At 45.7% G+C, this 23,039-nt stretch overlaps 1 protein-coding gene across 4 annotated transcripts in view; it reads right to left on the bottom strand.

Moving 5' to 3' along the window:
• The window catches only part of GTF2IRD1 (GTF2I repeat domain containing 1), a gene marked incomplete at its 5' end in the record, with an annotated part of 194,773 nt that overhangs the window by 103,726 nt on the left and 68,008 nt on the right, over positions 1 to 23,039 (bottom strand). For all 4 annotated transcript variants that reach the window (XM_081941414.1, XM_081941415.1, XM_081941417.1 and 1 more), the window contains one exon: positions 1,700 to 1,828. In XM_081941414.1, the coding sequence (XP_081797540.1) occupies positions 1,700 to 1,828 (129 nt within the window). The remainder of the gene's footprint in view (positions 1 to 1,699; positions 1,829 to 23,039) is intronic.

The raw sequence follows: 23,039 nt of genomic DNA, 5'->3' as shown, positions 1-23,039 counted from the left end.
TACAAGCCATTTCCTCTTCAGACTCCAGCCCTTGGAGCAATTTCTCTGCAACAGCCATCTAAAGTGACACAAGCTCTTTGTTTCTTCCATAAATCTGCGGCCACATTTTGAGACAAAGCTACAGAGTTTTTTTTTACCTATCACTTACGTAGAAATTTTGGCTCCAGCCAAATTGCTTTGATTAGCCTCTCTCTTTTTTTTGGCAGCTGGAATATTTGCAAGCATGCTGTGACCTCACAGAAAGAGCAGGAAGTGGACATTTGTTCAAGTCATTTAAAAATGAAGACTGATCAATGGGATTAATCCCAATGATTGAACGGTAAAAGGAGGGGGTTCGCTTGACACTCATTGGTAGCATTTACACAAAAATTAAGGCCAGTTAAAGATCTAATTATTGCATTTTTAAAATATGCCAATCTTGGTTAGCTTTAACTCCGAAGAATGGCGTGTTGTGCAAACCCAAACTTTTTTGGTTTTCTTATGCGTCAGTGTGCTGTGGAAATCAGAAAAAAGGGTTAATTCAATAACTAAGATCCAACTGTTGTGGGAACACAGAATTATGAGACTCCTAAACCAAGGCTGGGCTCCTATGACAAAAATAGGGTTGGGTAGTTGTAATGCAGAACCTTGAGGGAACCCAGTCATTCTCTTCACAGGTTGTGTGAATAGGTCTTCATGCTAAATCAGTGTAAGGTTTCTTTGGGTGTTATTGCTTTATATGTGAACCCAGCCATTTTGTCTCGTTAAACTAAGTTTACTGAGTTTTGCTAACTTGATCTGGGGTTCAGCTATATAGGCAAAGATGGAGATAAATCCATAGGTTTTCTGGCGTTGGAACCACTTTAGGAGTACAAAGTCACTTGGGGCATAAATGAGATTATGAAATGGTGGAAAAGACAGTATCTTCATGTTAACAGGATAGATGAGGAAACCATGCTTGTTCATCCAACCTTCTCTAGAGCTTCAAGACTGGCCTTCCAAAAACAATCTTTATTAATGAACTTTTTAAGTAAATTGGTATATTCCTGATGATGGATGATCATCGTGAGCTAGTTTAGCTAATTCTTTTTCGTACAGCTTTTGTTTTTATTCCTTGTTTGGGTACACTACTCTGGACTCATCCTCAAGGAAGAGGATGACAGTAATTATAATATGGTATATCATATAGTAATTGGATGTTTCTTGATCTGCCCCACTACTCAAAGCAAACATTTTGCAAAGAGCTAATCCAGGGGTGTCCAAACTTGGGAACTTTAAGACTTGTGGACTTCAACTCCCAGAATTCCCCCGCCAGCTGGCTGGCTGGGGAATTCTGGGAGTTGAAGTCCACAAGTCTTAAAGTTCCCAAGTTTGGACGCCCCTGAGCTAATCTATTCACCCCAACTGTGAAAAAATATACATGATTTCAAAATGAATTAAGCTTGTTGCCACATATAATTAATTTCTTTTTTTGGTTTATATCCGGCCTTTTCTTTAGGATCTCAAACTGGCTTACAATGAGTTGAGGGAAAATAACTGACCCCAAATAACTCAGTGAATTCCTTTGGCTGAGAATAAATGTGATCTTGGATCTTTCAAGACTTAGTCCAAATTCATACACACAACATTGGCTACCAAGTAACAAGAGGGATCTTGGCTCTCAACTACATCTACTGAAAATGTAAGTTTCTTCCAAACATACAACTCGCCCAAAACTTACCATAGAGTCTAAGGCTGATACTAAGCTGGTGATAACTTCATCTTTTTGAGAGAACACCAAGTGCCATTGGTCAGGTCTGCAGTTGTTAAGAAGCCCATCGGAAAGCTTCCCCAGCAGCGCCATGATTGCCTGAAATCAACAAGAACCAACTGAAAGTTAGATGAGTCTTGGGTTGCCTGGACATCAAAAACCACAATAGAACAACCAGATAGCCTCTGAATGTTATGCACTGCCCTGTTCTAGAGCTCAAATCAATTCAAGCATTATAGTGCTTGCTGGAATTCAGAGGTGAAAATATGTCCCCCCACTCACTCTACCCCCAGTCTTGACTCTGCCCGAAAGCATTCTCCAAAACCGCTACCAGATTGCAATTGTTAAAAATGTGCTACAAGAACTTCATTAAATACTTAATTGAATATAGTAATTATATTAGCTGGGTTTCATTCATTTAAAATAAATTTACTTTTAACTGAAATTTCATTTTCGCTTGGTGACTTCTTATAATATACCCTGCCAGTTGGCTACTTAAACATTACTAAGAGAGTAGGTGGTGGTGGGGGAATTGCATAGCATGTTTCCCCCAAAATAAGACAGGGTCTTATTTTCTTATGACCCTCGAAATAAGTGCTTGGCCTTATTTTCGGGGAGGTCTTATTATTTTTGAGGTGCAGGAGGCAACGAGTGTGGTCACTGCGTTGCAATATTTTCGGGGAGGGCTTATTTTGAGGGGGAGGGCTTATTTTTGGGGGAAACAGGGTAGCACTATTCCACAGAGAGAAAGGTAGGGAGATGTGGTTGATAGAGATTATCACAGTATTTCTTTCTCTCGCCTTCACTGAGAGGGGTTAAACAAACTGCACCCACCACCATGCTACAATAATAAAGAATTAACACAAGGACCTCCTGGATGGTGGGTCTTTGCAAATCCCCATTAAAGCCAATTCTTGGCCCCATGGAAGTGTGGCCTCCAATGAAGATAGTGGCTTTGTCCCCGAGACGCAAAGATACAACTGTCACATGGAGCAGAAAACCCATCAGCAAAGTCACACTTACTTCAGAATTTCAAACTGTTTTGCAATGATTACTCTGCTTGAATTCAATTGTTCCTCTTCTTCCTCCTCCACCACCACCACATTGCCATTCTCCTGCAACTATCCCCTGGCCCCCAAACAGACTTCCTGTTACACAAGATTTTTGCTCATAAGCAAGAATATGCATTAAAAAAGAAAACTAAACAACTCCTCGCTGCTTCCAATGGGCTTCTTCAATCAAATTCTCGCACAAGACACACCATTAAAAGAGTACTTTTAGACTTTTAATGGTGGACAGCCTAGGGCAAAACAGTCCCTCTTGTTGAAAAGGACGGCAGAATTCCTAAAAGTAATAAAACTCTGAGACTGGAAAGGAGGAGGAGGAGGGGAAAACAAACAATCAGGAATCTACAAATGAATCTAGCAGTTGGCTGCAAATTTTTGTTTTCATTCTAATGATATGATCTCATCCTTTTCTTAAGTCATGACCTTCTGAAAAAACTAAGAAAGGTGGAACTGGGTGAAGGGCAGCAGTTCCTGGAGATCATTCTGGATGTCCTTCTAACAAGGATGACTTTGTTACTATAATACGGTGCTAGAAAAATGGCAGGGCAGTCATAGGGAAGTTGAAGGCTTTAGCTTCAGCTTAGGCCCTAGGATAGGATGGGATGGGACAGGATAGGGCAGTGATGGCGAACCTATGGCACGCGTGCCACAAGTGGCATGCGGAGCCATTTGTCAGGGCACTCGAGGCGCTGCCCTGTCAGCTGGCCAGCGCGCATGCGTGCACTGGCCAGCTGAGTTCACCTTTTTAAAAGCTATTTTTCGCCTTCCCCAGGCTCCAGGGGCTTTATAGGAGCCTGGAGAGGGAGAAAAGAGCCTCCCCCGCCCCCCCCCCCCGGAGGCTTCAGGGACCGTCCGGAGGCTTCCCTGAAGCCTTCGGAGCGCTTAAAATGACCCTCCAAGCAAACCGGAAGTGACTTCCGGGTTGCTTGGAGGGTGGTTTTAAGTGTTCCGAAGGCTTCAGGGACCGTCCGGAGGCTTCCCTGACGCCTTCGGAGCACTTAAAACCACCCTCCGAGCAACCTGGAAGTCACTTCCGGTTTGCTCGGAGGGTGGTTTTAAGCATTCCAAAGGCTTCAGGGAAGCCTCCGGACGGTCCCTGAAGCCTCCGGAGGGCCTCCGGGGGGGCAGGGGAGGCTCTTTTTGCCCTCCCCAGGCTCCTATAAAGCCTCTGGAGCCTGTGGAGGGCGAAAAAAACATGTAAAAATGGGGGGGTTGCGCGTTGTGCGCACATGCGCACTGGGGGGTCGCACGTTGCATTATGGGTGCGGCACGCCCGCACACGACCCCCCTGCGCTCTCCCCACTTGTGGCACGTGAGCCAAAAAAGGTTCGCCATCGCTGGGATAGGGGATAGGAATCAGAATAGGAATAGGAATAGAATACTTTATTGTTGTGGCCCGTCAGCTGCCAGTGGAACTGGCACCAGACTCGGGTGAAGAGGAGGTTGGAGAGGAACTTGGGCCAGTCCTGGAGTCTGGGGAAGGCTCTGATGGATGCTCTGTGTCAGAAGCAGAGATGGAGCTAGAGCCGTCCAATATTTCTCAGCTGCCTTCTGAGTCAGAGATAAGTGAGGAAGAAGAGCAGCTGGGGTCTGTTTCAGATGCACGTATGCGCAGAGCTGTCAAGAGAGGAGAACAACTGAGGAACAGCAGCCAACTCGGGAATAAAGGCACATGTGGAAGCTGAATGGCCCCTCCCTGGCTGGGGAATAAATAGAAGCAAAAGGGGAATGGTGGTTGTAGGAGACAACTGTTCGGATTTCTTTTGGAAGGTTTGTCTTATTGTGGTTCATGTCTCAGAGACTGCTTGACAGTGTTTAATTTACACTTTACAGTGTTTAATTTACAGCTCCTGGCCTGGCAATTATCCAAGGAATTGATAAGGTCTGTACTGCAGTTAACCCTTGGAAGAATTATTGCCTGGACTTTTCTGTTTGTGAATGCCATGAATTCACAGTAGCTAAACAAAGAGGGTTTTTTCGGGACAAGGAGTCTATTCCTTAGTTCTGCTAAGGCTGGGTCAGGACATTTATTCACCGAGTGTGATTGTCACACAAGGTATTTGTCTCCAGTGCATAAACTCTCACTGTGCATACAAACAACAAAATAATGTAATCATAAGATACCAATAGGAGAAAGTGATAGAAAAGATGAGAAGGATACTAGTAATGCAGCCATACAATATTCTTGAGAGGAATAAAAAGCACGACTTTGTCTAAAATTTCTATATACTAGATTCATATGTCCAGAGACAAATTCAGAAAAAACTATTTCTGCAGCATCGTTAGCCAGCCATCAACACCTAATTAACAACGAAAGGCTTCACACAACCAGGAACCATATAAATACCACCTGTAGGGCAGCACAGTGCACATAATCTGCAGAGAGAAGTTTCCTGATTGGCTGGGCATCAGCACCAGCCAAAAGCTTGGAAGAATAAACTTTTGATCCTGGTGGCCAACTCATATTGGATCCTACAATGTTATCCCAGGGCCTGTATATTTGCCTTCATTTGCGTAATTACTTCTATTTAGCTAAAAATATAATCCATTTTATAATGGTGGAAAAGGAATGACTAAATGAGCGGAGTACATGCTCAGCTGGATATCCAGAAGTTGTGAATGAACAACTGCTATTACCCTGTAATATGATTTTTTCCTCTTGAAATCAGACATGTGCTGCACTGCCTTACAAGGAACACAAATGCCATCCAATGTTAAGAACAGTGACGTCACATTCACTGTTGAGTGATGTCATAATAAAAACACTGACTTTCCTCCTGGAGCTATAAAGATCAATCAGATCCAATGGACACCTAGACTGGAGGCTTTTAAGAAGAGATTGGACTACCATTTGCAAGGGTGTCAAACTCAATTTCATTGAGGGTCGCATTGAGGGCTGTGGTTGACCTTGGGGGACCAGGTGGACATGGCTGGATGGCTGGGCGTGGCCAGCTTGATGCCACTCCCCAAACTGCTGTGGCATGTTTCCTCTTCATCTTGGGTAGACCGGACTGAAGCCCCATTGGGCTGATGTTTCCTCTTCCCATTGGGTAGACCGGGCCAAAACCGCATTGGGTAGACTGGGCCGAAGCAAAGTGAGCCGGCCCCTTACATTTTCCAGGACAGCTCCCACAGCCTGGATCGACCACATTGGATCAGGCCCGTAGGCCTTGTCTTTGACACCCCTGGTGTAGGGTCTCCTGTTGGGATAGGGGGTTGGACTAGATGACCTACAATACAAGATCTCTTCCAACTCTAATAATCTGTTAATCTAAAACCTTCAATCCTTGGCATACTACATTTTTACCCACAAAGAATTATTTAAATGAGGTCAAGGGAAAATAATTCACAGTATGGTTTCTCATCTCTATTTCTATAAATCCAGTTCCATGTATCCTTGAAAAGTGTTAGGTCTATAAATGTCATTAAGTAATCTCTTTCCCTGTCATTCTTAATATAGAATAGCATTTTGCCCATGGTGGATATGCTCTCCATCACTGCTGTTTTCAAGGAGAAGAATCTTTGCCAGGCCTCACAGGGTTACTTATATTATTTTAGCAAAAGTAGGACATGGACATGAATGAAAGGCACCTGAATTAAAGGTGTGAATAATAAATAATACAAAGACTTTATTTATTTTACAGTATTTATAAACAGCCTGACCACTGACACTCTAGGCCAGTGATGACGAACCTATGGCACCAAAAGAGCCCCCCCCGCCCCCCCGGAGGCTTCAGGGACCGTCTGGAGGCTTCCCTGAAGCCTTCGGAATGCTTAAAACCACCCTCCGAGCAAACCGGAAGTGACTTCCGGGTTGCTCGAAGGGTCGTATTAAGCGTTCCGAAGGCTTCAGGGACCATCCGGAGGCTTCCCTGACGCCTTCGGAGCGCTTAAAACCACCCTCCGAGCAAACCGGAAGTGACGGTCCCTGAAGCCTCTGTAGGGCCTCCGGGGGTGGCGGGGGAGACTCTTTTCGCCCTCCCCAGGCTCCTATAAAGCCTCTGGAGCCTGGGGAGGGCGAAAAAAGCATGTAAAAATGGGGAGGTTGCGCGTTGTGCGCGCATGCGCACTGGGGAAGCTCACGCGTTGCATTATGAGTGCGGCACGCCCGCACACGACCCCCCTGCGCTCCCCCCACTTGTGGCACGCGAGCCAAAAAAAGTTCGCCATCGCTGCTCTAGGCAGTGTACAAAGAATGCAAACTATTAAATCCAGAAACAGAAATGAAAACTTAAAGCAACAGCTAGCCAACCAACCAACCAAATAAATAAAATATAGTGTTATTCATATGCCCAGTTCTCATTAGCCTATTACAGTGGAGGAATCCTCTTATTTACAGTAGGTTTTATTTTCTTCTACCAGTATATTTTTCCTCCCTCTTTTTTTTCTGCAGACATCTCTTATTCCCTCCTCCTTCTGATTTTGTTTGGTTACATAAATAATGCCTTTGGCAGCCTGAACATCAGGAATAGAGAGACTGCTAAATTGCTGTCCCATAAAATCCTATTTGAAGGCCATCTTGTAATGGATTCCATTAATAACAGGGGGAGGTTGTCAGGATTTGGTCCAATCTAATTCTAGCTGCAGCCAGACTGAAGAAAGGAACAGGTTTTTAAAAAATGGTTTAGGAAAGAGAGGGCAAAGAGGGAGAGGGAGTCTCTAATGAAGCAAGATTGTTAAGCCCAGGATGCCTCTCTACAGAATAAAAATGAAGCAAGCTCAGTTAACTCAATTTGTTTGCCAGACTACCATGGTGTCAAGGATAGCTTTAAGCATTCAGAGGAAGGGAAGGAGGGAGGGAGGGAGGGAGGGAGGGAAGAAGGGATCCAATGTCCTTCCCAACTATGTGATGGAGAAAAAGAAGCTTTTTTTTTGCCAAGAGAAAGAAAAAGGTTTGATTGACCTTGCTGGGAAACTTAGGACAATTTTTGCTGAGCAAAACATTTGATTGTCTCCAATCACAATGGTACCATTTAAACCAGCGCTGGGTTTCATATTTTGTTACCACCCCTGCCCCTTCCATGCATGTGCCCAGCCTCAAAAACGTGCCTAAATAGGACAGCATAGAGCCTGGGGCATGGGGGACACCCACAATTTCCACTACTGGTTTGGGTGAACCAGTCTGAACTGGCTGAACCTCTGATTTAAACACACACTCACTTGAACCATATCTACCAGTTTTGATGGCAGGTATACTATGCTGGTAGGACTGGCATCTTCTTGTGGGTAGGGACAGATTTTTTCAAACTTTTTTTTCCAATTACCAAGGGTGAAGGAAGTAATCAAATAAGTTGGTAAAAATATTTCAATTATGGGGCTCAGTGAAGGCTAGTTTTAAATCTGTCAGATACTTAATACCAACATTTTACATTTCCCATCGGTGGCTTACCAATGAATTTTGAAGCTGCAAACTTAAGAGTTTTGCTGCAGACCCTCCAAATGGGGATAAAGAATTTAAGTAATTAACCTCCCGTTAGAAGAGCGAGTATGCAGAGAAGCATAGTGAGAGTGATATGGAATAACACGCACAAACCAGCATACAGAGACACTGAATAGTATAAAATATATTAGTTTATTATGTAGAAATATAGAGGTATTCAGAGTCTGGTTAACAGTCCGAGTCATACACGGTTCAGTAATTCAGTTATCTAGTCAGTCAATCTAGCATACAAAATATAGCTAACAGTAGCAAACTACAATACCTCAAAATACACCAACCAGCTTCTAACAAACAGAGAGATCTAACAGTCATTCTGGCTCCCTCTTATGGCTGCTTGAGGTAACAAGCCAATTACATCTGTGAATCATTTAAAGTAGCAGTAATCATAGCTTATATACATTGCCAAGCCAAGCCTAGGGTTACATCCCTAACAATATGCAGTCCACAAAGTGCAAATTATTCTTAAGACTGAGGAAGGAGAGGGCTTGCTTGAAGCCATTACCACTAACAGCCACTCGTTTAACTCACACTTGGACACAAACTTTTACACACTTGGACACAAAGGACAAAGCTCAATCTAGATCAAGGTCTGAACAAAACTAATGAATTAGAACTCCTTTTTTCTGTCTATGGAGATTCTCCATTATCCAGGTCATGATTGTCCCAAAAGTGCTGTTCAAAAGGCAACTGGATTTTTCTGGTTTCTTTCTTTGAAAACATTTCCCTTCTCATTCAAAAAGCTTCTTCAATTCTGAATGGAACAGCATCTTTGGGACAACTCCTTTTTCTCTTTTTGCAATCCTGATCCACACAAACTGGTTTTGGCTCAGCTATCCATCTTAATTTAATCCTCTCTCTACTCCTGCACAAATTTGCACAGGGCTTGTTTTGCTTTGGGTTGGGTTTTTTTTTTTTGCATAATTAGCAAAACTAAAAATCCTTCCAACTTTTAAACTACAGAGTTCATTACTGAAAGATATAAACCACTGAACCATACAGAAATAGCTTAGGCTAGCTGGGTCATGAAGCCAAATTATCTTCCCATTTTTCAAAAAATACCATCATAGTAATATCGATAGCAATAGCACTTGGATCACGTGAAGTGTTAATACCACTTTATAATGCCTTGGTAAGGCCACACTTGGAATACTGCATTCAGTTCTGGTCGCCACGATGTAAAAAAGATGTGGAGACTCTAGAAAGAGTGCAGAGAAGAGCAACAAAGATGATTAGGGGACTGGAGACTAAAACATATGAAGAACGGTTGCAGGAACTGGGTATCTCTCGTTTAATGAAAAGAAGGACTAGGGGAGACATGATAGCAGTCTTCCAATATCTCAGGGGTTGCCACAAAGAAGAGGGAGTCAAGCTATTCTCCAAGGCACCTGAGGGTAGAACAAGAAGCAATGGGTGGAAACTAATCAAGGAGAGAAGCAACTTAGAACTGAGGATAAATTTCCTGACAGTGAGAACAATTAATCAGTGGAACAGCTTGCCTCCAGAAGTGGTGAATGCCCCAACACTGGAAGTCTTTAAGAAGTTGTTGGATAGCCATTTGTCTGGAACGGTATAGGGTTTCCTGCCTAGGCAGGGGGTTGGACTAGAAGGCCTCCAAGGTCCCTTCCAACTCTACTATTGTATTGTATTATTGTATTGTATTTATATGCTGCTTCATAATACTTCACAGTCCTCGTTAAATGGATTTCAGAGTCATCCTATCACCCCCAACAATCTGGCTCCTCATTTTACCGACCTTGGAAGGATGGAAGGCTGAGTCAACCTTGAGTTAGTCAGGATCGAACTCCTGGCAGTTGGCAGAATTAGACTACAATAACGCATTCTAACTTATGTAATTAAGCTCCCCGTTAGAAGAGCGAGTATGCAGAGAAGCGTAATGAGAGTGATATGGAATAACATGCACAAACCAGCATACAGAGACACTGAATAGTATAAAAATATAGTAGGTTACTATGTAGAAATATAGAAGTATTCAGAGTCCCGTTAACAGTCCAAGTCATACACAGGTCAGTAATTCAGTTATCAAATAGTCTCAGTTTAACACACAAAGTAGATAACAGTTGCAAACCACAATACTTCAGTAATACACCAACTAGCTTCTAACAAAACAGAGAGAGAATTAACAGTCATTCTGGCTCCCTCTTATAGCTGCATGAGGTAACAAGCCAATTACATATCTTAAGCATTTAAAGTAACAGTAAAGTAATCATAGCTTATATACATTGCCAAGCCAAGCCTAGGGTTGTCAATGTATTTACACACAACTTTACATTCTCAATCCATAAACATCACAATAATGATTTATGTTTTTCTTTAACACACAATACAGTACATAATGTAGGTTCAAGATACATTGCATAATGCATCCCTTATCAAACATAGAACCTATTATATCAACATCATCTAACTCATTGGGGTTTAAATTTCATAAAGGTCTACATACTTCCTATCCACTCCAGTTTTACTTTTATATTTCTGTTTGCGTCTCCTTGCATATTTACTTGAAGGTAAATCAGTCTTGTCAAGCACTCCCAAATCCTGCAATGATTTAAACTCATTGTTCATTTCAGCTTGCCCTAACTTTTTATCCTCAGTTGGATACGTAGTCCGCTCATTGTATGCAGCAGGTACCTTATCCACCTTACATGCAACAGATGCTTGATACCTATCAGGAGGCAGCGTTACACGGGTTGACCTTCTGGGTAATTCAGGGCTTATAGGTGGACTATCCTGAACGTCCTCCTGCTTTATCACTTCATCCTGACTTTTCACTTCCTTCTCCTGAGTAGACTCCTTCCCTTCATCACACGTTTCTGGTATTTCTAATACCTTATTTTGATCTACTCGGGTTTCAATTACTACATCGTTGTTTATTTCCAGTTTATCCCAACCAACATGCTCTAAAAACGTAGCATTTGCACTGTGATAGATCTTAATTGTCCCACGTTCCCAGAACCTATAAGATTTATGGTTTGATTCATAACCAACAAATATTAACTGCCTTGCACGAGTTTGTTCCTTTAACCTAATCTGTGCAGGAATATGAACCCATGCAAGAACTCCAAACGTGTGCAAGTAGCTCAAATCAGGTTTCCTACCATGCCAACGAGTAAATGGTACCTCTCCAGTAGAAGCATTTACAACGTTGTTCAGTAAATGATTAGCACACATTATGGCTTCACCCCATAATGTTTCAGGCAATCCTGAATCGGCTAACATGGTTCTAGTCATGGCTTGTAATGTTTGCCCTCTCCTTTCCACAAATGCATTGTGTTGAGGTCTATAAGGAGCAGAACGTTTATGCTCAATACCAGCTGTTTTTAACATAGTTTGGAACTTATAATTTGTAAACTCTGTCCCATTATCAGTAACTACAGTGATAACCTTGACTTTTATCTTTCTTTCCGCAAATCTCAGCCAATTAAAAAATTGCTGAAATGTTTGTCTTGTCTTTCATTAAGTAGCAGAAACCATATCTTGAGTAATGATCCATGATACTCAAAACATAACAGGCACCTCCCAAACTGGGTTTTATAGGTCCAATTAGATCAGCAAATACTACTTCTAAAAGTTCCTTCTTTTTAAACTCATTATATCTGTTTGCTGGTATAACCCTGCTCTTTCCTTACTACATACATTACAATCCAACTACTTATAGCAAGGTTTTAATTTCACTCCCTCTGACAACTTTACAGTTTGTTGCAGCGTTTTGAAATTAATGTGCCCCATACACATGTAACAGATGTATGCATTCATCATGTTGTTTAGCATTTATATACACAGAATTAACTACAGAATTAACTAAGATTAACTACACTTTCATCAGACATTACATACAAACCATTGTTTAAATTAGCAGTAACCATTTTACCTGCTTTCTCTATGAGACATTTATCTCCAATAAAGGTTACTTACTACATAGCCAATCTTAACTAGAGCTCTTACTGATAATAAATTAAATTTCAGTTTAGGTATATACAACATGGATAAATGCTCATTTACAAATGAACACCTTGCCATACCTTCACCAGATGCTTTCACCCTTCAACTATTTGCCAAAGATACATGTTGCTTGCTGGCAGATATTTTTATAAAACAATTCTTATTTCTAGTAATGCACTGTGATGCTCCACTATCAACAACCCATGAATCATGGCTTATTGGTGCATTTCTAGAGATAGTCAAAGTAGACACACCTAAATTGACATTATCATTTTTCTTAGCCTTTCTAGTATTCTGTTGTTTTGCATGTTTACAGAATCTAGCTATATGCCCCTTAGCCCCACAAGAAAAACATTTTCTAGAAGTATAGGCAGTTGAAGGTAACTCTTCATGTTGTGGTGGTTTCTCTCTCAGTTGCTCTCTTTCCAACCTTCTTCTTCTGGACTCTTCCAACAGTCGTGCAGTTATGTCAGTCAATGTTAGTTCATTTCGGGTTAGGACCTTGAGGGACGATACAAAATCATCATAACTCTCATCCAGTGATGACAGAATGATGTAAATTTGATGTAACTCAGAGAAAATAAGTTTCTTTTCATGTAGCTCTTGGAAAACTCCTTTTATAAAGTTAAAATGAGCTAACATATCTCCACCCTTCAGAAGACGTGCCCTAAACAGTTTGCGGGTAAGCTACAGTGTCACGTACATATATCTTCTTCAAATTCTCCCAACATCTTGCTGCAGAATTCTCCCCACGAATATGAACTGTTGGTCAGTCAACGTTAGACCAATTATACACAATGCTCGTTTGTTGCATCTTTGAAATTCTGCTATCTTCTTGGCATCATCCTCGTCATCTGGATTCCAAGAAGTCACGTCCGGTGGATTCTGTACAGCATCCCACAATCCTTCAGTACGCAGAAGTAAGCTGCACTTCATTGACCAGGAAACATAGTTTGTTCCATCCAACCAGGTTATCAGTGATAAATTTGCTGATAGTGCATGTGCCATCTTCTCCGTAATAGTAAACACTTATAAACTAAACAGCTATCTGTATACGGTAATGCGTACCAACACCAACTCTCTCTTTTCAGCTACGTCTGCAACACTCTGGGCACACAGGGTACACTGGGCCCATAACCAGTGTTATGTAATTAAGCTCCCCGTTAAAAGAGCGAGTATGCAGAGAAGCGTAATGAGAGTGATGTGGAATAACACACACAAACCAGCAGAGACACTGAATAGTATAAAAATATAGTAGTTTACTATGTAGAAATATAGAAGTATTCAGAGTCCCGTTAACAGTCCAAGTCATACACAGTTCAGTAATTCAGTTATCAAATAGTCTCAGTTTAACACACAAAGTAGATAACAGTTGCAAACCACAATATCTCAGTAATACACCAACCAGCTTCTAACAAAACAGAGAGAGAATTAACAGTCATTCTGGCTCCCTCTTATAGCTGCATGAGGTAGCAAGCCAATTACATATCTTAAGCATTTAAAGTAACAGTAAAGTAATCATAGCTTATATACATTGCCAAGCCAAGCCTAGGGTTACATCCCTAACACTAACCACTGCGCCACCATGGCTATCAGTGTCAATGGAACTAACAGCTCAATGTTGTGATTACTACATAGCATCCTTTGCTATATCCAAGGGCAAGCGATCTTGTAAGCAGAGGCCACATGGATTTCTGTCTTCTAATACATTCTCTTTGCTATCCCATCTGCCACTGCCTCATCAGTGTTTATATATGTGTATATATATATGTGTGTGTGTGTGTGTGTGTGTGTGTGTGTGTGTATGTATGTATGTATGTATGTATGTATGTATGTATGTATGTATGTATATGTATATGCGAAAACCACTCATACTGCATCCCAAAATCTCCAGAACCATAAAACCTACAAACCGGAAATGTGGCATGTATGTTCCTCTTGACTTCTAAGTGCTCGCTTAGAAAGGATTTTTTGAAATGACCATCAGATCATTAGTATTTTTTATATTATTATTAACATGCTCTGATGCTAAGGAGTTAGACGTTCTACTCCACTTCCCAACCTGAAAACTTGAATAGGATAGGAGACGTTTCTCTGGGGCAAGGCTGAGGGAGAGAAGAGGATAGGATAGGGCAGTGATGGCGAACCTTTTTTGGCTCCCGTGCCAAAAGCAGGGGGAGCGCAGGGGAGGTCATGCGCAGGCGTGCCATACCCATAATGCTATGCACGTGACACCCCCTCACGCATGCATGTGCACCCAACCAGTGACCTCCCCTTGCTTTTGGCATGTTTTTTTGCCCTCCCCAGGCTCTAGAGGCTTTCTAGGAGCCTGGGGAGGGCGAAAACAGCCTCCCCTGCCTTCCCCCGGGACATCCTCTGGAGGTCTCAAGAGCTTTCCTGAAGGCTCCTGAAAATGAAAAACAGACCTACGGACAAACCAGAAGTTGGGAATTATAACTTCTGGTTTGTCAGTAGGACTGATTTTCGACCTCCGAAGCCTTCAGGGGCCTTCAGGGGCCTTCAGGAGGCTTCCCTGAAGGCTCTGGAGAGCAAAATCGGCCTTATGAGCAAACCGGAAGTCCGTTCCCGAACTTCTGGTTTGCCCGTAGGGCCAGTTTGCCTCAAAAGAAGACCAAAGTCAGCTGGCTAGCACGCGCATGCGTGCTGGCCAGCTGACAGTGCAGTGCCTCGCGTGTCCTAACAAATGGCTCTGCGTGCCACCTGTGGCATGCGTGCCATGGGTTCGCCATCACGGGGATAGGAGATGCCCGATCACATAGTTTTGTAACGGAGCACAGGTATTAGCTAGTTTCTAATATTAGGCCAAAAAAGCAGAATAATGAATATGATACAGTATGATATAAAACACGGGGGCGCATAGCACATTTTGGCCTTATGTCTCTATTCAAAGCATGTGGAGGAAAAAGTGAAAGTTTGACTGGCCCTTCATTTGCCTCATCACTGCTGAGCCACAGAACATCAGTTGCTCTCCCTGATAGAGTTTTTTTTTAAAAAACTTGCCTTTTCTGCCCAAAGATTTGTATCAGATTTTGAATGTTCTCATTCAATTTTAGTAAAAAAAATGCATTCTTAAAAAAAAAAATCAGCCCACATACTCTATCTTAACTGTAGGTGGAACGTAAATCTTAAATAACTGAGCAGGTTACAATTGTAATAAATAAATAGTAAGGCTTTGGATCACAAGCAAGTGAAAGGGTCCTTCTCTTAATAGCAATAGACTTATATACCACTTTACAGTGTTTTGGAATGCTTTACAGCCCTCTCTAAGCGGTTTAAAGAATCAGCCTATTTCCACCCCAACAATCTAGCTCCTCATTTTACCCCCTTGGAAGAATGGAAGGCTGAGTCAACCTTGACCCTGGGGAGATTTGAACTGCCAAATTGCAGGCAGTCAGTAGCCAGCAGAAGTAGCCTGCAGTACTGCACTCTAACCACTGTGCCACCATGGCTTAATCCTTCTTATAAGCAAGTGCTTTATCAGAAGCTCACGGTATTATTTTATTTATTTTATTTCAAATTTCTAGGCTGCTCAACTTCAACAAGTCTGGGTGGCCTAGCATATAAAAGCAGTTCTTATTTTTTAAAAAAATCAAATAAAGGTGACCTTCTTCTGCCCCTATGGAGATTTAAAAAAAAACAAAGGCTCCCCTATCACTTGTCCCAAAAGCTTTTTCTTTTAAAGGGTAGTTAGTAAGGAAGAGGCCATGGGAATCTCCAGAGGGATATTATTCACCTCTAGAAGGCAGGTGCTACAACACTGAGGCCCACCTTCTGGATTCTGCTAAATGACAACGGTTAATTAACGGGATCAAGAAATAGCCAACTCTGCCAGGTCTTACATCATGGGAGATGGGCAGCCCTTCAAACAACTGACCCTAAGCTCTATGGGGAGAGACAGCTGGGTGTAGTAATTAAAGCAAAAGGCGTAGAAACCAAGAGACTGTTAACTTCAATCTTCACCTTAGGCACAAAGCCAGCTGGGTGGCCTCGTGCCAGTCACTCTCTCTTACCCTAGAAAGAAAGCAAGGGCAGCAAACCACTTCTGAAAATCTTGCCAAGAAAATTGCAAACTGTCAAAACTGATTTGAAGGTACAAAAAGAAATGGCTAGCGGGTCTCGACGAAAATGAGGCAGGGTCTTATTTTCTTTTGACCCCCAACGTAAGCGCTTCGCCTTATTTTTGGGGAGGTCTTATTATTTTTGAGGTGCAGGAGGCCCCTTAACCTTGGCCCCCGGCCTGTGCATCAGCTGATCCAGAGAGGGCCGGAAGTTCTGTCTCTGCTTCTGGCGCACTCTTGCAAGCCTTAGCGTCAATGGGCCTGCCGCTCTTTTTGCGGCCGCCACTAAGAGAAGGGGTGAAGTAGCTAGGATTTGTGGGAGCAGCTTCCGCAAGGTCATTCCACATGGATGGCAGGTGCATGTGGGGCATGTTCCCCCCTTCCCCCCCAGAAAATGGTGGGGACTGGCTGCACATGCGTTTAAATATTTTAGGGGAGGTCTTATTTTGGGGGGAGGGCTTATTTTAGCTCATGCATTCAAAATGTGCAGCAGCTGCCAAAAAAGCCAACACAGTTCTAGGCTGCATCAACAGAGGGATAGAATCAAGATCACGTGAAGTGTTAATACCACTTTATAATGCCTTGGTAAGGCCACACTTGGAATACTGCATTCAGTTCTGGTCTCCACGATGTAAAAAAGATGTGGAGACTCTAGAAAGAGTGCAGAGAAGAGCAACAAAGATGATTAGGGGACTGGAGACTAAAACATATGAAGAACGGTTGCAGGAACTGGGTATGTCTAGTTTAATGAAAAGAAGGATTAGGGGAGACATGATAGCAGTGTTCCAATATCTCAGGGGTTGCCACAAAGAAGAGGGAGTAAAACTATTCTCCAAGGCACCTGAGGGTAGAACAAGAAGCAATGGGTGGAAACTAATCAAGGAGAGAAGCAACCTAGAACTGAGGAGAATGACCATTGTCTTACCTGAAGGGTCCTTTTCAGGGCGCTGCAACGGAGAGTCCAAAGAAGGGTTAAACACAGCCAATCTGCCCAGAACTGAATTGAAAACTTTAAGCCACGCCTCTGGTGCTGACTCACCTCAGATTTATTCAATGAAGACGTGGAACAGTTGCGCGCTGAAACTTCAACTGGAAGTCTAATATGGAACAAGTCAAAAATAGTCCAACAACAATAACAGAAACAACAAACAACACTGTGACTTCACAAACACCAGCGGAGAATAGACCCCAGGGCGGGGTGGACTCTCCGTTGCAGCGCCCTGAAAAGGACCCTTCAGGTAAGACAATGGTCATTTTCCAGGGCGCTGCTCTGGAGAGTCCAAAGAAGGGACATGCCCAAGCTAACTGTCATTAGGGCGGGAAGGCTCAGCCATCAGGGTCGCTCCGCTGGTATGGATGCCCTGAAGAACACGCCTCCCAAAGGCCCCTTCCGCCGATGCAAAACTGTCCAGTTTGTAATTTCGGACAAATGGAGACAGAGAAGTCCAGGTGGCCGCCTTGCAGATCTCTTCAATCGGTGCCTGTGTAGACCAGGCAGCTGTGGTGGCGGCGCTTCTAGTCGAATGTGCTGTGATATTGCGAGGCACAGGAACGGACTGTAAAACGTGGGCAAGCGCAATGCAGGCTCGCAGCCATCCGCCGATGGTAGATGAAGAGACCTTCTTGCCTTGAGAAGCTGGTTGAAAGGAGACGAATAGAGATTCGGATTTCCGAAAACTGGCCGTGCGCTTGATGTATCTGCGAATAGTCCTGCGCACATCCAGCATGTGCCAGCGTTTTTCCCTCGGGTGCCGAGGATGCGGACAAAAATCCGGAAGGACCACCTCCTGCGCCCGATGAAACCAGGAATTGACCTTCGGAATGAAGGAAGGGTCCAGCCTCAGGATTACTCTGTCGTTACGAATGAGACACAAGTCCTCTCTGACTGACAAGGCAGCCAGTTCCGATATGCGACGAGCAGACGTGATAGCGACCAGAAAAACCGTCTTGAATGTGAGGTGTCTGAGACTGGCCGTCTTAATGGGCTCAAACGGGGGCCCGATGAGGGACCGCAACACTACATTGAGATCCCAAGATGGGTATCTGTGGACCACTGGGGGTCTCAGGTTGGTCGCTCCCCTGAGGAAACTGCGGATGGTTGGATTCCAGCCAAGAGATGCATAGCCCTCAACTGAGAGGATGGTTGACAGGGCTGCCGCCTGGCGCTTCAGGGTATTAGGAGCCAGGCCCTTGTCCAAACCTTCCTGCAGGAAGTCCAGGATGACAGGAACCGAAGCAAGGGGCGCAGACATACCATGAGCCGTGCACCAGCTGGCGAAGGATTTCCAAGTGGCGTCGTAGATGCGCGTCGTGGACTGCCGTCGTGACGCTTGGATGGTGCCAATCACCTTGTCTGACAACTTGCCTCTGCTTAGGAGATCCCTCTCAAGTGCCAGACGGCCAGCTGCAGCCACTGGGGTTCTGGATGTTGAAGGGCCCCCTGGCTGAGAGAGATGTCCTGTGGAGGAATCCGCCACGGTGGTGTGATCGAAAGACTCACCAAGTCTGCAAACCAGGTTCTCCTGGGCCAGTACGGTGCTACCAGCAGCACCTCCGCCTCCTCTGCTAGGATCTTCCTGATGACTCTGGGAAGAAGAGGTAGCGGGGGAAAAGCGTAAAGCAGACCTTTCGGCCACGGGCCGTGCAGCGCATTGACTCCTTCCGCCCTCGGGTCGTGGAACCTTGTGAAGAACCGCGGAAGATGCGCGGTGGCCGCGGTGGCGAACAGGTCCACCAGCGGGAGGCCGAACCTCTGGGACAGTTGCTGGAACAGCAGCGGATGTAGATGCCACTCCGAGTGGTCGACTGTGGATCTGCTCAGCCAGTCCGCCTGGGTGTTGCTCGTGCCCAAGATGTGCTCCGCCTGAAGAGAAAGGAGATACCTCTCCGCCCATCGACCCAAGAGCTCCGCCTCCTTCATTAGGGATCTGGAGCGCGTTCCCCCGTCGAATGATGTGCGCCTTGGTGGCGACATTGTCTGTCATGATGCGCACGTGGTGGCCCTGAACGGTGCTCTGGAAGCGCTTCAGCGCAAGCCTGACTGCCCTCAGCTCCAGCCAGTTGATGCTGTGAGCGGCTTCGGAAGGGGACCACCTGCCCTGTGCGAGCTGGTTGTGGCAGTGGGCACCCCAACCGAACAGGCTGGCATCCGTTGTGATGGTGAGCCTGACTGGCTCCTTGAATGGCGACCCCTTTAACAGGGCCGGAGACAACCACCACTTTAGAGAGCGACGTACCTCTGCTGGAACTGGAATCAGTCTTGTTGAGCTGCTTTCGTTTGTTCTTTGATATGGAAGCAGGAGCCACTGAAGGGGACGGGAGTGAAGTCTCGCCCAAGGCACGATTGACAGGCACGAGATCATCTTGCCGAGGAGCTGTGAGAGCTGAACCACCTTGACTAGACGTGACTGCTGCACCTGAACGACCATCTCCCGAAGGCTGGCCACCCTTTCCGAGGACAGGGATACCGTGCACGAGGTGGTGTCGATGACGGCCCCTAGATGCTTCAGTCTGGTCGTGGGAACGAGATGACTTTTTTCCAGGTTGATGGTGAACCCGTGGTCCCGGAGCGCCTGCATGGTGTGTTCTAGGTCGCTGACAGCTTGTTGATGCGATGATGACAGAATGAGAACATCGTCTAGGTAACAGTGGAGTCTGACCGGACGTGACCGTAGAAAAGCCGCCACGGCTGCGAGAACCTTTGTGAATGTTCTGGGCGCCGATGACAGGCTGAATGGCATTGCCCAGTACTGGTAATGGAGGCCCACGTAAGAGAACCTCAGGAACTTGCGGTGGGCTTTGCGGATAGGGACGTGGAGGTAGGCCTCTTTGAGGTCTATGGACGTTAGTATATCGCCTGGCCTGATGCACCCCAAGATGGACTGGAGGGACTGCATCTTGAACCAGCGATATGTCACGTGGTGATTGAACCTCTTTAGATCTAATATCCCCCTCCACCCTCCTGAGTTTTTGGGGACCAGAAACAGGATGGAGTAAAACCCTCTTCCTTCCTGGCCTGCTGGGACAGGTTCTATGGCCCTGATCTCCTTGAGGTGCCTTATCTCCTGTTCCATGAGGGATCTTTTGACTAACCCTAAGGGAACTGGACACCGGATGAAGTGGCGGGGAGGGGGGGACCAGAATTCTAAAGTGAGACCCATGCGGACCGTTTGAAGAACCCACTGGTCCGACGTGGTCTGCTCCCATTTGGCGTGGAACAACTGCAACCGCCCTCCTATGGGAGCTGACCTGTGATGGTCATTTATACCTCCTAAAGGGTCGGGAGCCGGAGCCCCCCCGAAATGGCCGCTTGGAGAAGGGCTGCTGGCGACCTCTGTCTCGAAAGGATTGACGGTCCTGAGACCGCTCACCCTGCTGGGGATACGCCCGATGATAGGGGGCGGAGCTGGTGGAGGGCTCATTGTTCCGAAAGGCCTGCCTCCTGTAAGAGCCAGGACCTTTACGATCAGGCTTTTTGGTGACTGATGGCATCACTTTCTTTTTGTCCTTGTTTTCCACAAGGACTGGATCAAGGACCTCACTAAACAGCTTGTCCCCTTTAAAGGGGGCAGTAACAAGCTTCCATTTGGAGCGCATATCCACATTCCAGTGCCTAAGCCACAGGAGGCGTCTGGAAGTAACATTAGACGCTAGGGCACACGAGGCAAACTTAGCAGCATTCAGAGTGGCATCAGCAGTGTACTCTGTGGCTGCCATGATTTTATTGATATCCTGCCTGACTTTAACGTCCTTGGCAGGTATCTTCCTCAACAACTGCCTCAGCCACAGGAGAGCCGCCCTGGAGAAAAAGGAGGCTGAAGCGGAGGACTTAATGGCCCATGCAGCTGCCTGATGGGTCTTGTGACAAGCAGTTTCGGTTCTCTTGTCCTCAGCCTTGAGCCCCTCCAACAGGTCAGGAGGGAGCACAGAAGAGGAGGTAAGAGCCGCTACAGGGGGATCGATAGGAGGGAGCTTGAGCAGCTCCTCCAGGCTGGCATCCACCGTATATAGCTTCTTGTCATGGCTGCTGGGGGTAGCCATGGTAGCTGGCTGCGCCCACTGTCTTTGAACTAAATTGAGGAACATCTTGGGTACAGGAACTATTTCCTGGACCGAAATGGGTTCCTCAAAGAGATCCCCAGATAGATCATCAGGGTCTACAACCACCTGAGCTGGGGGGGTGGACCCCATGTGAGTTGAGATCTTAGCCTTATCTAAAATGGTTTTGAAATTATCCAAATTAAATAAGCCTGAAAAGGCCGGCTTTTTGGCGGGGCTTGCCTCATCCCCAGAGAATTCAGCTTCCTGCCTAGGAAGAAGTTCCTCTTCTTCCTCCCAGTCTGACTCATCGGAGGCCACTGAAGAATGCAGGGACGGAGGTGGAAGGCTAGGAGTCATCTCCCTGGAATCCTCCTGGGGTTGCAAATGGTGGGTCTTGCGAGTGCGCTTGCCACCTTTTCGCATGCCTGCCTCAATGCCCTGGGAAATGGCCCTGTTAATTATTTCCTGCATTTCAGTGGATAGGTTAGGCCCTTGGTCCTCAATGGGGCGAACCCCTTGAGTGGGCCCGGGGATCGGCTGTTGAGGGGCTAAGGGCCCCATTGGAGCTGGTCCCTCCTCCATATCAGAGGGACAGGCAAAGAGATCAGCCTGATCAGCCATGGAATGGCCTGGAGAAGTTGCCATGGCCAAGGAATCCCCTTCCTCTTCACTATCAGAAATGGGGCCTCCCTGGGCTGGAGGAATTTCCCTGGAGGGCTCCCCAGGAGACACCGAAAGGGAAGATTGCGCCTGCTGTTGGGCTTTGGAAAACTGTTTTTCTAAGGCCTTCTGTCGCCTTAATGCATCTTTGTCTAGGCCTGAGCCCTGCTTGGGGCCAAGCCTGGAGTAAGGCTTACTCCCTCTAATGGCCTCCCTGGCAGCTTTCCCGGCCTGTCTTACAGGGGCTCTGGAAGAGACACCCTCAGAAGTCTCAGGGGCCTGATCTGCCATGGAAACAATCACTGGTTGGGACAGTAGGGGGATGGGAAAACCACCACTCACCACCTCCAGAAAGCCCACCGCAGCACGATGCTCCTGAGGAGACAGAGAAACTGCAAGGCCTGAAGTAGCTTGGAATTTCTTAGGCGCGAGCAGAATTCGCTCCCAGCGCCTGCAGGAGAGTAAAGGAGGCGACCCAGCAGGCCACGATCCCACGCCGCTATCACTTGCTTGGATTGGGGCCCAGGTCGCCGGTCACACCGGGCAAGTCTGACTCCACGCGGCTCCTGCAAAGAGCCAGGCACCAGGCAGCTGCGGCAAAAAACTTTTAAAAGTAAAGCCGGAAGATTGCGCAATCCAAAATGGCGGCCGGAACTCACCGGAGCTTTGCGCGCCAAATTTAAAGAGGGAAGAAGCCAAAATGGCTGCCCTGGAAGCCCACGCAGCAATTTGACTTGCTAGAAGCACAAATTGCAACGGAGGGCTTCCAGCGGGAATCGGCCCTCAGTAGGGGTGCCCCAACAGCGCTGGCGTCGGCACTCCGACCCACGCGCTTCCCCCAACAGCTGCCTGCGGCTTCTAGGAGCCAGAGCAAAGCCCCGGACTCCAGGAGAGCCGAAAGGGTGAGAAAAACCCAATTAAAAAGGGAACAAAACAAACTTAAATTTAAACTCACCAGCCTGCTCTAAAAATCCTTAAATATACTGTTTTAAAAAATTATTCTTCCTCTGGAGAGTCCAAGGAATCAATCTTAGAACTGGAGAAAATCTTAAAGCGCGTCCACT

This window comes from Natrix helvetica (genome assembly GCF_964273705.1).
Source record: "Natrix helvetica genome assembly, chromosome: 2".
Classification (NCBI taxonomy): domain Eukaryota; kingdom Metazoa; phylum Chordata; class Lepidosauria; order Squamata; family Natricidae; genus Natrix; species Natrix helvetica.
Note: the sequence above shows the minus strand (reverse complement) of the source record. Positions and strands in the feature narration are given on the sequence as shown.